This window comes from Drosophila mojavensis, unplaced genomic scaffold, assembly GCF_018153725.1.
Source record: "Drosophila mojavensis isolate 15081-1352.22 unplaced genomic scaffold, ASM1815372v1 contig_36, whole genome shotgun sequence".
Classification (NCBI taxonomy): Eukaryota; Metazoa; Arthropoda; class Insecta; order Diptera; family Drosophilidae; genus Drosophila; species Drosophila mojavensis.
The window spans coordinates 14,627,620-14,645,773 of record NW_025318858.1 but is presented as its reverse complement, the minus strand read 5'-3'; the positions used below and the strand labels follow the sequence as shown (position 1 = coordinate 14,645,773).

The window sequence follows — 18,154 nt, the reverse complement described above, 5'->3', positions numbered from 1 at the left end:
CAGGTGAAAACACAAGAGAGAGAGACTACTCCACAGACACTCCAGCCCCGCCCCGACTACATCTCATCTGCCTTGGCTACTGCTCGTTCTCATTACCAAAAACCGTTCACAATTTCCGTTCTCATTGCTTTGCTAACCATGTTATTATATTCATTTGTTTATGTTTTTTTATTTTTTTTATTCACTTTCTCGTTTTCTTTTTCGGCCATTTCGGAATATTTAAGAAATTGTTGGGCGGACACAGAGTTAATGAATGGCGCTCATCGATTTAACGAATCGCCCAGTCGAAACTGCAAACCAGATTTGCATTCGAAAATGATTTAATTTATGCAGCTGACTTTTGAAATTGGACTTCAAGTTGATCTCAATGTGAAATGTGTTAAGTACTTTATTAAGACATTGAAATAATGAAACTGAATGAAACAGCGTAGTTAAATCTTAAATAAAATTTTCAGATTAATATTTATATTTACCTAATACGGATTCATGCAGAATATCAATTAATTTAATATTTACCTAATATAGATTCATATAGAATACCCAAATGACTTGAAATAAATAGTTAATTGAAAAATGAATAAAAAATAAATATCAATAAAATATTTGAAATATTTAAATATGTGGAAAGTATTTAGAAATCGTTTCGTATGATTTATAACAATCATGATGAAACGAAAATGTGTTCATGTATTTATTATAAAGCAAACAATAGATAAAATCGTTTACCCCGTTTATTTAATTCAACACATTTTTTTTATTTTATTTTTTTTTTATATTAATGTTAGAATAATATGGCATGTATTAATATACTGTAAGATAACAAATTATCAATATATATATATATATATATATCCACATATGCATACATGCATCAAATTACATACATATATTATGAGAAAAGCAATGAAACGAAGAAATTTTTTTTGCTGAGAGGATACAATGAAATACAATAAATATATATACAAATATTTCAAATACAAAGGCTTTAGTAAAGGAAACGGCAAATATGCTAACATATAAGAACAAACACAACGTAGAAAATTCTAGAACACCCAAACTACGCATGGTTTTATAACAATACTTTTAAAGCTGAAACGAAAATTGTGTACATAAAAAAAAGATAGATAGCTATTTCATAGCTTTCCTTTTACACGTCACACAATTCAAAACAAACAAGCACACACATATACATACATATTTCATCTACTTTAAATCAAGTTCAATTCAATATTTCAAGTACTTCTCCTACAATTGATTGTGCAAAACAAATTAATATTGAAGACAAAGAGAGCGAGAGAGAGTTGGAGATTAAATAGTTTCCAAGCTCTTCAAGCTTGCCTCAAAAGCAAAACATAAAGCAATTGATAAGCTTGAATCATAAGTAAATAATTACATTTTCCATAATAATTATTATACAACAAGAGACAAGAGATACTTCAAAAGACTCTCAACTCACACACACACACGAACAAACGCACTTAAGCAGATAATGAGCAATGCCGGCTGTACACACGCTCGCCACACTTTACTGAGCTAGAGTGCCTTTGAGCGTGCGTATGTATGTGTGTGTCTGTGTACGTGCGCGTCAGCAGCTGTTATCCGACCAATCAGCGACGACTGGAATGAGCATGGAATAGGCAACGTGCGCAAACACACATACACATATACACACACGAAGAGACACTCGTATCATTTGCAATGAGCATACGAGCGCCGCGTCGGCAGCTGCTGCTGCTGTCGCTCTGTCTGCAGCTCGTGGAGTTTTTGGCTGTTGATTATGCGCCGACGTCGTTGTCGTCGTCATCAACGTTTGTGGAGTTTTTTTTTGCCAAATTTATGCGGGTGGGTCTGTTCATGGGTCCAATGGGTCTCTATCCACTAGTCTCTCAGCTGCTGCTGCTGCTGTTGTTGTTGTTGTTGTATTTTTGTAGGTGGAGCCAGGCATACTATAATATCGTTTGATTGTTGACAAAACTTTGCTGGCTGGGCTGGCAGCGTCGTTTTTGTCTTCAGAGCTCGAAGTTTATGCTCAATTTTATGTTTTGTTGCTTTGTATCTGGCAGATACGTACATTTTGCCCTGCTGCACACACACAGAGCGCGCGCACAGGTTGCCACGGCGAAAGGTCGTCATTGTTGTCGTCGCCATCGTCGTCGGGCCATCATCATCCATTGTCACAAACTAGCGACGGTCGTTGTACAAGTCTATTCGTATATGCTATCTAACCGTTAGATACAGTGACAATTGTGTTAAGGGCCACGGAAGTCAACGTCATTCAATATATACAAATTTTTGATTATAATGGCCAAGTGGTGCAATTGTGAAGTGCCTACAGTTTGACAAGAGCTCAACTATTGGATAATAAATCGGGCAATATACCAGCGATACACACACATATATATATATAATATATATATTTATATATACATCCGTTCGACTGTGGATTAAACGCATTTGTTTTGGAATATGGTTGTTTTGTAAGTTCTGTTTGGAATATAAATACATAAATATAATAATACATATGTATTATATGCATATATCGATGGCATCAGCCTCTCAAGTCCCTCGACGCCAGACAAGGGAATTTCCAGAAACATATTTCAACTTACATTGACGTATTGACGATAAAAATTTCAATTGAAACGTAATCAGAAATGAGAACCCAAGCAATCATATGTTGTCGACTGAGCATTACCCTGTTGCCGCTTAGAATCTAGCCCTTTGCAATGGCATCTATAGTTTCCATATCTTTACTTTTCTATGGAAAAGAATTCGAATGCTGATTCGAAATAGCATATACGTAATAGTTTATCAATTATTACAGGCATTTTATGTTTTCAATAATTTATTGGGTTTTTTCTTTTTTTTTTATATCATAGAATTTCGGGCATAGAAAGATTAGAATTAGGAATATAGAAAAAAGACCAACATTTGACTTCGGATAAACACATACAAACTTATTTTTATTTGTATTTTTTTTTTTTTTTTTTTCGAGACAAAACTAATAAACATTAAAAACAATGCAGAAAATTTTGTGGAAACAAAAATGTAAAAAATATCATCTAATAAACAAATTAGAAACTTTTTTTTGCTTTAGCAAAACTAATAAAAATCATTTAATTGCAACGTTTAAACTTTCAATACCTTCAGAATATTATATTCAGAAATCAACACTTTATTGCGGTTAAATAATTCAAACTGCGGGCCCAAATAAAACTGAAGAAGCAGAGCAACAAAATTAAGATAACAGAAATAATTTTACAATAATATGTTTTTAATAAGTACAAAATGCAATATTGGCAATATACATATGTATATATATATATATATAGTGTTGATTTCTGAATATAATATATATATATATATATATATATATATATATATATGTATAAGGCAATAAAGCTTAATTTAAATAAACAAATCAATAAAATAATCTCCAGCTAAGCAATCATAATTCAGGGAAATTTTTTTATTTATCTTAAGTATGCAAATGAAAATATAAAACAATTTTAACAATGTTCAATTATATTGTAGGCTTTTAAATCGCGATATCGAAATACGTATATTACACTTACAATAAAAAACATTTAAAAATTCGCAATAAGAAAAATATATATGGCCAATCGAAGGTTGGATACCCTTATAAAAAAAAACTATTAATGAATTTTAATGCTATTGAAAGAGTGGACAATACAAAATATTTAAAATAGTATGCATGAGCAATAAATATAGTAATAGAAAATATTTAAAATGTTTAAGATCGATTAACATATTTTAAAATCCGTTGCAGAGATGACCTGTTAGTCGAGCTCTTAAGAGGACTGTAGAGGCTATTACTATTACTACTTTCTAAAGACTACTATTACTATTACTATTATCTAAAGATTCGATAGTTCTACCAAGTTAAATCACGAACCATTCTATATCCTATAGCTATGTACTATATATATACCAAAAGACTACAAATCAAAACCATTGTACAAATATAATTAAAATTGAAATACGGAAAAGAATTGGAAATTCGAAAAGCCATATTAACGTTTTTCAAACTAACTTCGCATTGAATTCAAATTCTAATGAATAAACGTATGTGTACACATACATGAAGTACTTAAAGAATTTAAAATTTCATAAAAAAATTCCAATATAATTACGAAATGCTATGACAAGAGGCTTCAGAATTGAAGCAATAAATCGGTATAAGCAAAAAAAAAAAAAAAAAAAATATATATATATATATATATATATATATTTATGTATATATATATAAAAAAAAAAAAACAACAAATATCAATAAAAAGAAAAACATCGAAATAAGCACAAAAATATTTAAATTATTTCAAGCGCTTTATTATCATGCTGAGCAGACTGGCCTGTGCCAGCGATCTAGACAGAGAGAGAGAACGAGAGGGTGTGAGTGAGAAGACTTAATAACACTCCAAAACACGCCGCGGGAATCACGGACCACACACAAACACCTAAAGGGCCCAAAGCGGGGGCTGACTGGACCAGTGAAAGGGGTACAAAAGAGAGAGAGAGAATGAGAGAGAGAGAGAGAGAGGGGGAGAAAGAGCAAATAGTTATGTATATAGACATATTTTGTAGGTGACAAAGTTATTATAGTCGGCTCAGAACAACGAAGTGCGGCTATCAGAATCAGATAAGCGCGCTACGAAGTGTCAAGCAGTCAATTTACGTACCCAAAACAAAGCGACAACCGACAAACGAGCCACACGTGAAACAGGTTCAATGCGGACCACCACGATCCCAACTCGATCAGGTATCATAGGCGAAGCGCTGGCCTGCCGCTGACTTCCCAGTACACATAAAAAGAATCAAGACAGAATAGACATTGAACGAGCTAAATTGAGGCCCGGAGCGAGCCAGAGATTGAGCATATTGAGACTGCGTCCGTGATTGGGGCCTCCGCGACAGGGCGCCCTCTAATGAGGCGCGTTGCCTCGACAAATTTATTGCTAATTGTAGAGCGAGGCCCACTAAACGTTTGCCGCATAAATCTAAGCGTCGAGCTCCCACGTCTGCGTGGATCACAGACGACACGAGACGAGGCGCCTTGGAGTCTCTGCCTCTCTCGCTCTCTCGCTCTCTCTCTATCTCTCTTTCGCACTGTTGATCTGTTGATGAGTCACAGCGCCGGCGCTTTAAGTGCCAATAATATTGTTAGCTGGCGCTCGGATTACCATGTGGTACTTGATTCTCTTAACTGGGCTAACGCTAACGGTACCTGCCTGCCGTCTACTCTGACCATTTAATGTCACGCCCCGAAGAGTTATGCACGCCATGACACGCATAAACCCAACAAACAAGCATTTCATTTGATTGTTTCGGAACCCACGCAACGCACAACGATATCGTAAACCAAGTTCAGACCATTTCATAGGAATCGTTTAGTCGACTTATTTAGATTGAAGCTTGGCCAATAAATAATAGCTTGAAGTGATGCTAAAGCGGCAATAAGATAAAACTCACGTGCATTTCGTTCAGTTTAGGAACTTTTAAGTTAAAGTACTTCAGCTTCAGCTTAAAGTACCTTCAGCTAAGAGCTAAGGTAACCCGCATTCAAAGTGTGCTTAGAGTTGAACTCTTTCGTTTGCTTTCAGCGTTATTTAACATTATTTGAAATTAATGATGAGCCGAAAAGTGAATAAAACACAAAAAGAATGAAAGCATGTAACAGATGTTAAGTACGTAGAAAATTAAAATTAGATAAGAAATGTTGAGTAATAATTGCAATTCTTAGATTTTAGGTTCTTTCATGGATTCAATCCGGTTTTATAAGAGTTTTGAAATATAAAAAAGTTGAGTTACTTTTTGATAATTTTTTTTTTATTCTACTTCTCTCTAGATTTCTAGAGTTTTCTTTCATGAACTACTACAAGAAATATATTAAGTAAAATATCATCTTTTATTAAATATAGGATTATTTTTATTTTATTTGTTTTATGATATATATCTCTAATACTTGAAAGTAAAGGCCTCGCTACTTTTTTACTTTTCAGTCATATTGAGTTGGAGTGAAGCTGAAAATGAATGTCTTGCTTTTAAAATGTGATAAGAAATGAGCTTGTTCCAATTCCTTATAAGGTTTACAAGCTGTTCATAAAACTGTTCATAAAATATTTAATCATATTAGAAAGATTAAAGATAGAATTTAATATGAGCTGATATTAATAATATTAATATTATTATTAACATTAGCGCAATCAGCATTAAAAATATTAAAGTATATTGTTTATATTATTAAAATTTATAAGATATATTGAGTTAGCGGAGCTCAAAACTTAATTCTCTGACTTAAAATCAGGATCAATTAAACGTTAGAGTTTTAAGCTGTTTGAAATCTGTAAGATTAAGAAAATATGTTTAAGAATGTTCACGAAAAGAAGGAACATTTCCTATAACTCTACCAGATGCTTTACTAACTATGTACATGTATAATTTATTTATATATGTATGTATATAAACATTATATTCGATATTAATGAGGAAATTCAACATGAATTTTGCTTTTTATATACAGTAAATTATCTAATAGGTATGGGTATAGTTAGGATGAAAGTCTTAAATCGAAGATAAGGCTAATCGGTCCTTAAGAGCTATTAGCGATATGTACTAGTGTCTCACTTCAACTGACTTTCCACACGTCTTATCTTATCTGAAAACCATAAGGATTAGCTAGGAATGAATACATATTGAATCTCCTTTGCAGAAATGGCTACACGTTCAAGGCGCACTACCAACAACTCTCACAAACAGAGCCGCATTTGCATCCGCATCCGCATCCACAGCTACAGCAGCAGCATCATCAGAGTCAACAGAGCCACTTGCAGGCAGCATCCAGCGGGATGTCGACGCACAACAGCAACACCATCAACAACAACAACACTCACAACAACAACAACAATGTCAGCAAGAGTAAACGAGATTGGGACATCAACGATGCGATCGTGCCGCAGGTGGGCGACATGGAGTTCGATGAGTTCAGCGAGTGGAGCGACGGTCATGTCCGGCTGGTCTACTCGGTGCACAACGAGGAGGCCAAGAAGCACATCTCCGGCTGGGCCATGCGCAACACCAACAATCACAATGTGAACATCTTGAAGAAGAGCTGCCTGGGCGTGCTCGTCTGCTCGCAGCAGTGCACACTGCCCAACGGCAGCAAGATCAATCTTCGGCCGGCGATATGCGATAAGGCGCGACGCAAACAGGAGGGCAAGGCGTGCCCCAACAAGAGCTGCCGTGGCGGCCGGCTGGAGATCAAGCCCTGTCGCGGCCACTGCGGCTATCCGGTCACACATTTCTGGCGGCATTCCGGCAATGCCATCTTCTTTCAGGCCAAGGGCGTGCACGATCATCTGCGACCCGATCCCAAGAACTCGAGCGTCTCGAAGCGAGCCTTCGGACGAGTCGCCCTCACGGCCGGCAAGGGCAGCTCCAGCCTGACGGGCAGTAGGTCGAGCAGCGTGCCCAAGAAGTCGATCATAGCAGGCCTGGTGAAGCAGGTGAAGGTGAGCTGCATTCTCTGTTATCGATCTCTTCCCAAGTCCCATTCAAACTCTCTCTCTCTCTCTCTCTCTCTCTCTCGCTAGCAGCAACAGAATCTCATGAGCAAAGTACTCAAGCGCTCCGCCGCCAGCCAGCCACTGGGCCACTCAGCTCTGGAGATATATCAATTCAATGGTGAGTCAATTGGAGTCTGTTAATCCCTTCGTCAACTCATTTCATACCCCGATCCTTCTTAGCCTGCGGCAAGTGCACCACGTATAGCCACTGCACGTGCAGCTATTTGGAGGACAGCACGCGCGCCCATCAGCTGAGTCAGTCTTCCAACTATATGAACAGCTCTTGGCCGTTGGCCAATGTCGCCAGTGAAGCAGCCAATTGTGAATCCTCGGCGAATGTGTTCACGGTGAATCATCAGCATATTACCTACAATTATCCCATCTACCATGCCACGCCCACGGCTGCCACAGCTGTGCCCAGCAAATCGCCCAGTCTGCCCTACACGTGCATCTCGGAGCTGGCCTACCAGCCGCCCAATCACCCTCAGTCCACTCCGTCTGGCTTCGCTAGCAACGCCCTAGGCAACAGCAGCTGTCAGCTGGCATACGAGTCGAGTCCACAGCTGGCTACGCCGGAGCCGGAGTTCATCAACTACTCGCAGATCAAGCACCTCGAGCTGGGCTGCAAGAGCGAAACGACGCCCACCATCAAGTACAATGCGACCGTGGAGACGCAGCCGGTGGCGAGCTATACGCAGGATAACTACGATTACTATTACCAGCGTGAGCTAACCAAGTCCGACTACGAACTGCAGCATCAGCATCAGCAGCAACAGCAACAGCAACAGCAGCAGCAGCAGCAGCAAGATCAGCAGCAGCATTACGGCAACATTTCCGGCGGACACGCTCACTACTACGAGAGCGCCAATAGCTACAGCGGCGTCAGCTACTTTGATACGGGCACCACGGCGCCAGGTGGCGCCATTAGCAGTAGCAGTGGCTGCGGCAGCGGTTTGAATCCGAGTCTGGAGCACGGTTCCAGCTACGGCAGCTATTACGATCATTATGCCAACTATGAGCAACAGATGGCGGTAGCAGCGAATGGCTTTGCTGCCGCCGGCGGCTCTGCTGCAGCTGCTGCTGCCGCGGCCGCTGCTGCGGCCTCAGCTGTCACAGCTGTGGCGCCACCTGCGCCCACGCTCACCTATCATCATCATCATCACCATCATTTGCATCATTCGCCGCAACACGCCCCCCCACAAGCAGCCGCCCATGCGGCCCATTGATAAGTACTTAAAAAGGCGCCGCATTACTCATAGTTTGTAGGCTCAAGATTTGAAATCGATATATATATATATATTGTGTATCTATATAAATAGTATTGTGTAGTTGTTTTCTTATTTTGGCAAAAATAAATTATTAAGAAATGTTGACTTGTAAGTGCGTGTGATTATTATATAAAACTGTATTTATGCTCATAATTAATTACGGTTGACAACAAAGTTCGCTGAAGGTCAGGAACGTTCATTCAAAAGCTTCAAAGAGAATTGGTTACAAAATGTCCTGAAATGTAGAGCCGGTATCCCAAATATACACAATCCCATAATTGTATAAAATATATAAAACAAAATGAAACATATAGGGACTCTTATATAAAGATTTCCCTATTATAATTTAATAAAGACTTTCTTAACATAATTTAAAAACTTAATATCACGTATTTCAAGTTTTCTGAAACAAGCTTGATCTATATGCGATATATAGTGACTTCCAAAGAAAACCTCAAGTCCCTAGAGCTAATTGGTTCTGAGGTAGAGGCATACAAACATAAATACATATCTGTTTTTAATTAATTTAAATATAAAAGTAAGCAATTTATATATTATTTAAGTAATTACATTTATATTAAATATTTATTTATTATTAAATATGCTTATTTATATTTAATAACTCAGATTACATATAAAGGAAGCAAAATATTTTTTTGTGGTTAAGACCTTACGCCTAATGTGTGCACTCTAGCGCCATCTAGCGCTCATGAGTATCAACATTGACCCAAAGCGGCGCCACCTGTCGTAAACATTTAACATGACCAACAGGAGCGCCATTTCAGAGCTGCATTTCAAAGTTTTCATATAAAACATTCATTGCTATTTTAAATTGATCTTAAATATCTAAAATATATATTATATTTGAATAAAAATTTTAATTTAGACAGAAAAGTTCACTTTGATAAAAAGCAATAAATGTAAATGTAATGTAAAGACCTAACGTCACAAATGCACACTAGCGACATCTGGCGAATGCAAAGATAAACATAGCCCAAGCAGGGTCAGCTGCTAAGGTCAAGCCGTTCGCACTGCAGAGTTGTATTTCATAATTATGTTATATAAATATTTAATCAAATGAACAATATTACATTTGAATTTATATTTAATTTCTTTATTTGCTTTTTACTTTTAATTTATACATTAAACTACAATACATGAACATATAGCCAAAAACATAATTGAATAATTATGTGTGACCTCTGCAGCACGCCACATAAATTCACCAGCCCTGCCAGCTCACACCCATTTGCCACGCTCTCCCGCTCTTTTGCGTGGTGAGTTTGCAACGCTCATATATGATAGCGGATGCCAACGCTTGGCATCGCATTTGCTAGTTTAAATCCCCACGAGTTGGCTGCGTGTTCTCCGAGTGCGGTTCTATTTGATAATTGAGAAAACTTCAGACAGCTTTACCGGTTGTTCTTACGCCTAACCTAACCATCAAACTACAGCAACAGCAACAGCAACTATTTACAAAATGGTGTACACAGTTACAGACACAGTGAGTATTACAATTATTGTAATTGCTTTCGCTCATTAGGTTAAGTAATGTGCAAAATATATTGCACTCTCGCCTCGCCCCACTCGCATTTCAATAGTTTGCCCCAATTGCCATACGCTTCACACAAACAACAAATATATATATATATATTTATATATATGTGTATGTACATAGAGAAAACCAGTATATGACAATGATATCATCTCTTCATTGAAAGCCAACGCGTCGCCATAGAAAGTAGCAAATTCATTTTTTTATGCCTTCTCGAACGGTTTGTATGTGTAAGAATTGTGAAAAAGCAACTAGACGACAGACCATAAGTACTCAATTGTATATATGTACATACATAAATATATACATACAAAACTATGCAATGTATTTGCATTGCTATACTAGCTAACCTCTAGTTTACTAGACAAACCTCATTTTCATCACGATGAGTTTGCATTTCATTTATCAGTAAAAAAAAAAAAACAACACTTTTTTGCATGTTTGTTGTTGCTGTAGTTGTAGCTGGGACACAGGGTGTGCTGGCCTTCGTGTTACCCTTTAATCGCTTTTGGCGGGCCAGCGAAAGCTACGAAAACCGGTTTCAACTTCCATAAAATGCTAACTAAACACCTTCTTTTGACATTTCTAAAAGAAATACGTCTTACGTCAGCTTAGTGAATATATTAATTATTTATGGGCACGCAATATAAAAAAAATAGAACTAAGATTTTTCAAAATATTTTTTTTTATGACGTCACAAGGTTCTCATTAGATCATTCAGTGAAATAAACATGTCTTTATGTGTGTATATGTTTAAAATACATTTACAAACAAATATACATACATGTATATATAATATATTTTATTGTGGTTAAGAATTGTTGATATACAAAAAACATCTATTGTTGAATGTGAATGCATTTGATTTCACTTGGAAAGGCTAGAAAAATAATAAACAAAAATCTAGAAACTAAAGTAAACAAGTGCCTTATCAAATTTTAAAGTTTCAATCTATAACCATATAATAAAACTTAAAAAACTTAAAAAATAAATAAAAATATTTGTAAAGAATTTTATTTAGGCAACAGTCATACAAACTTTGCTTTAGGAATGCATATATCCGGTTTCTAATATCAGGTGGAATTGTTGATAAAGAATTTTAATTTCGTCAGATAAAGAACAGGAAAAGCCACTGTCACAAGTTGCTAATTAGCTCTCACGTTAATATTCGATTTCGTAACCCTAGTCAGAGTGCACAAAATAGTGTCCCAGCTTTTGCAATTATTATTTACCTGTAGAAACAATCTATAATTTCAAGTAAAAAATGTAAGCTCATGTGTATTTAATAAATATTTATAACTTTAACAAAACTTGGTTCAAGACAGTTCTATCAATGTTGTCAATGTTGTCAACAATAACAATAAAAAAAAAAAAAAAAAAAAAAACAGAAACAGCTCTAATTTCTTAGTAATCAAAGAAAAACAAAAAAAAATTTTGCGCAATATTTATGATGTATGATTCATATCAATGTCATCAAATTATGAAATTATTCTTCAAATATTTTACTCAAATGTAAGATATACATGAAACAATATTTAAAAACTTTTCGAATATAGAATACATAAATCCATTTCAATTTTATATATAATTTAATTTTATAAATATAAAAAGGTATTCTATAATTTCAAATTGTTACAGCTTTAAAAATGTTTTTATTTTTTATTATTATGTTTTTATTTTCAATTTATAATTTAATATTTAATATTGTTCAACTCATTATTTCATTGTCCATATAAAACAAAATAATATTTAGATTATTCTAAGGTTATAAGTAAAAAGCAAAGAAAATAATATATACATTAGTATTTAATAATTTATTTCATATACTTATGATGTATTTCATTTTATTTAAATTTAATATAATATAAGCCGCAAATCCAATATTTCCAGTATATTAATATATTATTTATTAGTCAAACGATTTGCAACTATTCATGTAAATCTCTGTGAGCATTCAACTATAATTCTATAATTCTATACTATTTAAATAAAAATAATATATTTAAAAATTGTTAAAAACATTAAATGAGTCATTATGAGGCGTATAGAATTGAATTTCTTATGCTTTGAACTATTTTTAAGAATTCTAGATGTGTTTTTGAGAAAATATTAAACATATATGTATATTGGTGATAAGATCTCAACTATTTAAATAAGTAAGCTATTTGCAACTAGGGTTGATGAAATTGTATAAACATTTCCCAATAATTTTGTAATTGCGACAGTAAATTATTGCTCATTGATAATTCCAGCTGATGCCGTGAGTAAAATCTTCAATCAATAGGATAAGATAAATCAACAGAAATATATGAATCACGCGCATGTCTCACAGCTCGGTTTTAGATATTGTGTAGGCAGCTCGGAATTGTAGCCAAATTCCATTCAACAAAAGTGCATATAAATGCGAAAACAAGTTAACTATATATATATATTTAGTTAAATCATTTTAGTTGCCATGGGGCCAAGGGGCAACCGGTTTCCAGATGGATTTGCTTAGTTAGTTTCATTTTGTGAGTCGAATTAAAATAATAAAGAGATTGGAATCACAGTGCCTACAACAAATGAACACATATTAACTGTTACGGTTCGTCATTTCTGGCGTTAACTGTAGACAGTTAGAAGTAGTACAATTCGAGCCTCAGCTCAAACACAATGAATCACTCAGCAATGAACACAAAATGTCGTGCTACAAATGACTGCAATTAATAAAAGGTCATTCAACAGAACGTGACAGGGGCGGAGCGGACTAGGACCAAGACTAATCAATGCAAATGTTTAGGTGAAAGTACAACTAGTTAGTACACGCCCACATTATAGTACAATACACGCCCACTAACATGCCAATTGTTTCAATATTGATTCGTTATGAATATGGAAGTAGAAAAGTACATCAATTTACGAGCGACTCGAGAGTTTCAATGAAAGAAATGTTTTGAATGAATATCAATATCTAATATCTAGATTAGATACGTATAATTACTTGTAATATAGATATTTATTTCTAGTTTATATTGAATTGAAAAACTTGAATTTTTGTGTATTTATAAAGTGATTATAGAAATGAATTTATATTTCGTTTGAGATTAAAAGCATGAAATTTATAAAGGTGTAGAAAAAGTCCAGGTGTAGTTCCAAGTAAACTAGGAATTTTTATGATTGAACACATTTGTATAAGAATTATTTATTTTGAGATGTTGATACATTTTTAAAAGCAATGAAATCGCAATTCTCTAGATTTTTGTTCAGATTGAAGGAAATCAAGCATATATATGTATTTATAAGTGTTTGAGGTCAATCAAAATATTTGTGAATTTATATTTAAATATGGGTCAATCGACATTTTTGTGAAATATAATACAGCCACATTCAACAAATGCAAAAATATTTCTACAAAATTTCGACATTTGAATTATGTTTTTATGTGATTCAAGAAGAGTTAAAATCAAATAATTCCCAAGCAAATTGAATTCGAATTTATACATAAATTATGAAATATGTTTAGCAAAATAATTGTTATTCAATTTTTGTGAATTCTAAATATGAATGAATTTATGATTTTAGACCAATGGACCGTCCATTATACGGATTTCGCAATTTAAATGGGTCCAGCGTATAGAAAAATATATACAAAAATTATGCATTAAGAATTTTGTTGAAATTTAATACAGACACGTTCAAGATATACGAAAAACATTTTGGAATTTAATTCAAAATATAGAAAATATTGCGAAATAGCTTTAAGCATGTTTGCACGAGTATCTGTGTGTGTGCTTGTGTCTCTGTGTGTGCAAATACATAGTTAGATTCAGGTCAAAAGTTAAGTTATGTTCTACTCGCACCGACTCGCGAGTCCCATTTGAATGAGACACGTTGTCGATGATTAAGCAATTAAGCAAATGGCTCGCTGTTCACGTGGTTGGGCGAAAACAAGGGTGGAACGCTTCACTGGCTGGGCAAATAAGTAACAGTCCACACACAAATATTTGAATGCAAAATGATATAGATGCGGATAAAAGTTGAAGTGTATATAATGTTTATATATGCATATGTATATGTAAATTTTGTATATAAAATGTGTATATGGAAGTGCTGCAAACAGCATTCCTTATTTGATACACTAAACGGGGTTACTGAACGTGCTTATCACACTTGTTAAAGCACGCACTGATAAGGAGCAACGTGCTACAGTAGAACGAACAAAATCGATCGATGTTGGCCTCCAAAGCGATAAGAACTACTAATTACATATATGCACACTATATATTTAGCATATATAAGTGCTCAACATAATCAAAAATTCACTCTGAAAAGAACTTTATAAAGCAGCTTGTAGTTGATATAGCTGATAGTAACTAAGTATAATATATGTATATGAAATTACAGGCATAGGAGCTACAGCTTGGAAATACCGTATATTATAAGGCTCTGCATTTAATAGCTGATATATCTTGAGCAATATGTATGTGCAGATAATACGATAAGAAGCCAATAAAGCTAATTGCCTAGTATATTATCTTACAATTCAAGGGACTTTATTGTGCCTAAAAATATATAGCTGCATTAATTCGATAAGATATACTATATTCCAGCACTGTAAAAAAAGCAACTTCATGCTGCAATAGAGTTAACGATATAAAGAAGACTTTGTATGTCTATTTAATATTATATGTGTGTAAATTATCTTAAACAAAATTCCAACTAAGTAAAAAATAGACTGTATAAAAAACCCTATCAAATCATGAAAAACCAAAACATATTCTTCATGCAAGAAGAACTATAGGAGTTCGCATTTGCTAGAATGTATTTAGTCTTACAGCAATAACTACAAAATGAAAAGAATACTAATACTTAGTTTTAGGTGACATTGTTTATATCAAATATAAATTAAAATGAATAAATATGTTCATTTTATTATATTTTATTCTTTACCTTTTCAATTGAAAAAGCCCAAGTCTTAACAATTTTGAAGTATCTATATAAGCAAAATTCATTTATATAAATCAAACCTTTCAATCTGAACTAAAGCCCCCACATATATTTACTAAATACATTTAAATTTTTATATTTATAAATCTTCTTATGCATGAGCAAAAATATTAATGGAATTGTTGTAGTTCATTAGGGTATATTATAATCCATGTTTGACTAAATCTAAAACATAACCTCATTTCTGTTATTTGCAGAACGACTTCAAGACACAGCTGACGAATGCGGGCGATAAGCTGGTCGTTGTAGACTTCTTTGCCACCTGGTGTGGACCCTGCAAGATGATTGCGCCCAAGCTGGAGGAGCTGGCGCAGCAGTTTTCCGAAAAGATTGTTGTGATCAAGGTAGAGAACCTAATCAATCCTAATACAATTGATATACAATTAATCGTTGCTTTTTGTTGCTCGCCAGGTTGATGTCGATGAGTGCGAAGACATTGCCATGGAATACAACGTATCCAGCATGCCCACGTTCCTGTTCATCAAGAACTCCGTCAAGGTGGAGGAGTTCGCTGGCGCCAATGCCACCCGATTGACCGAGACCATTCAGAGGCTCATCTAAGAGCAATTGCAATAGAAGTTAAACCTCAATGCCTCTTCTTAAAATTCTTTATTTTTTGTTTCTTTGTAATAAGGGATTGTCGTCGACAATTCGCTAAGTTCTCTTAATACCATTTAGTTAATTATGTATTCCATAAGTTTGCTATGTTTGCGACACAGACACACGCATACACATACACATACTCACACACAGTTAATCGAACTAATTCTAGCACTTTGATTGGCTCAGATTAAATGTTTTCAATTATATTTCACATATAATGTTTTGGCGTGTCCAACACCCTGCAGCGCAGCATCAACAAACAATTCAAAATACAAAAGTGGCTTTAAATGTAACATAAAAGAAAGAGAAAACAAAAATTGTAAAAATTATTTGCTTTAATTAACTAAACTAAATAAGACGAGTTCGTTTTTGTACCGCAATTGCATTGTAAAACATTTCACAAGAAACAGCAAACAGAAAAAGCAAAATAAATCAATTTTAAAACATAAAAGAATTTCCTTGTTTCAAGTGTATACCCTGTAATGTAAGTTTCTTTTGTCAATGCCAAAGAGAGGGAAATTTTACTTGACTTTCAGTTACTAGGTAAGGCTAAACTATTCCAGATTAGATAAGATACTAGTCAGGTCTAAAAAGTCTACCAATTGAACCAATAAAAATGAAAAGTCATTTCTGATAAGAAAGTCTTTTTGCACCCAGGCTGATTGGCCTACAGAGATATACATATGTATACAGTGGAATCCGGACACTCAAGGACCCGACGATTTTACGTCGCTATACCCGGAGGACGGTTGCCATGTTTGTAACAGGTTTTAAGTTAAAACTTTTAACATAAAACGATCTAATTTTTTAATCAAAACAAAAAGATTTAATAAATTTATTTCAATAACATAGTATAGAAACATTTGTGTGACGTCGGCATTGCAGATTGTCTCTCTCTCTGTGTCTTAGCAGCATTTGTGTTGCTGCTACGCACACAAGCGAGGGTTCTAATCACTGATAAATACATATATATAAGTATATATTTCTAACAGCGTCTTTTTATACTGAAATTTTTTGTCATATTTCGCTTTTTTCGGCACATCGTAATAGCCAGTGAATACCTTAAAAATTAAAAAAAAAAAAAAAAAGTCGTCGGGATAAGCGGATTGTCAACCAAGACATAAAACCAACTCATAGATCATAGACATCTTAATTTCTGCAGATATTTATATAAATATTCCATTTGATTCATTTTTATTTTCATAGACAAATGTCTCTTTCACATTGAATTCTTAAAATCCGAAACTAAATCTGAACAAAAGTTTCTGTCACAATGGAATTAGTTTGAGAAGTACGTACACTAGAGTTTCGTTATGTGTACCCCGCTAAATCGATAATCGCGATAAAAACAATTCTATTTTCGATAAAACAATTCTATCTCCTTGAACATAATTTGTTCTCGATAATGCTCGATCATTTAAATTTCTGTGTCAATAAAAAAAAAAAGCTTATCGAATTATCAAGACTCGACTGTATAAATAATGGAATGCAATAATCATGAATGGGCTAGTTCCCAATTTTTCCCTATAAAATGTTCAATCAAGTGTATTGAATCACTTTTAAAGCAAATTCATATAATCTTAATATAAACATTCTCTTTGCTGCAATACAAAATAAATTTAAACAATTTTTTTTTTTTTTTTTAAATATTAATAATTGTTTGATTATCAAATTTTATAGCCAAAATAAATACAATATTTAAATAAATATAATAAAATATAAAATATATAATTAAAATTAACAAAATCTTAATAAGCAATAATTTTTGAAATTGCTTATCCAAAACCTTATTTATTAATTTATTTGATATATATTAATTTATTCATTTATTTAATATTATTAACAGAAATATTAATATTAATATTATAAATTATTAACAAAATAATTTAGAAATGGCAAAAACTACTTTTTAGTGGTTTACTTTAAAGAAGAATAGATTATGTATTAAAAGTGTAAAAACTGTAGTAAAATAATTTGTAAATGCGCGCCAAGAGCCTGAACTTTTAGTACTAAACTGACATGAACATTTAGCAAAGACACCAACCACGACAAAAACTAGTGTAAAACAGAGCAACTCTGGGTGGCACCAGCTGTGCCCAATAATGGGCAACGTGAGAGCGTGTGAGAGAGGGAGAGAGCCAAATGCGCTCCATTCGGCA

General features: G+C 34.2%; 2 protein-coding genes across 3 annotated transcripts; both read left to right on the top strand.

Moving 5' to 3' along the window:
• The first annotated feature begins 2,037 nt into the window (after positions 1 to 2,037).
• LOC6576802 (transcription factor glial cells missing 2) lies at positions 2,038 to 8,965 on the top strand. 2 transcript variants are annotated; one of them, XM_032729073.2, is made up of 4 exons: positions 2,038 to 2,477; positions 6,731 to 7,529; positions 7,611 to 7,701; positions 7,764 to 8,965. In XM_032729073.2, the coding sequence occupies exons 1-4, from the start codon at positions 2,467 to 2,469 to the stop codon at positions 8,807 to 8,809; spliced, it is 1,947 nt and encodes a 648-aa protein (XP_032584964.2). In that variant the 5' UTR covers positions 2,038 to 2,466; the 3' UTR covers positions 8,810 to 8,965. The 2 variants fall into 2 exon arrangements, with proteins under 2 accessions (XP_032584964.2, XP_043864809.1); XM_044008874.1 differs by having other exon boundaries at positions 2,041 to 2,477; positions 7,614 to 7,701; positions 7,764 to 8,964.
• A 1,206-nt stretch (positions 8,966 to 10,171) lies between these two features.
• On the top strand, positions 10,172 to 16,449 carry LOC6576801 (thioredoxin-2). The gene is made up of 3 exons (XM_002002751.4): positions 10,172 to 10,355; positions 15,590 to 15,736; positions 15,804 to 16,449. The coding sequence occupies exons 1-3, from the start codon at positions 10,332 to 10,334 to the stop codon at positions 15,951 to 15,953; spliced, it is 321 nt and encodes a 106-aa protein (XP_002002787.1). The 5' UTR covers positions 10,172 to 10,331; the 3' UTR covers positions 15,954 to 16,449.
• Positions 16,450 to 18,154: the final 1,705 nt, after the last annotated feature.

Excerpts from the sequence above, each read along its gene's own strand:
- LOC6576802 (XM_032729073.2), top strand. Across the intron at positions 7,530-7,610 it reads GCCTGGTGAAGCAGGTGAAG|CAGCAACAGAATCTCATGAG; the intron begins GTGAGCTGCATT and ends CTCTCTCGCTAG. Across the intron at positions 7,702-7,763 it reads GGAGATATATCAATTCAATG|CCTGCGGCAAGTGCACCACG; the intron begins GTGAGTCAATTG and ends GATCCTTCTTAG.
- LOC6576801 (XM_002002751.4), top strand. The coding sequence starts at position 10,332 with ATGGTGTACACAGTTACAGACACA. Across the intron at positions 10,356-15,589 it reads TGTACACAGTTACAGACACA|AACGACTTCAAGACACAGCT; the intron begins GTGAGTATTACA and ends TGTTATTTGCAG. Across the intron at positions 15,737-15,803 it reads AAAAGATTGTTGTGATCAAG|GTTGATGTCGATGAGTGCGA; the intron begins GTAGAGAACCTA and ends GTTGCTCGCCAG.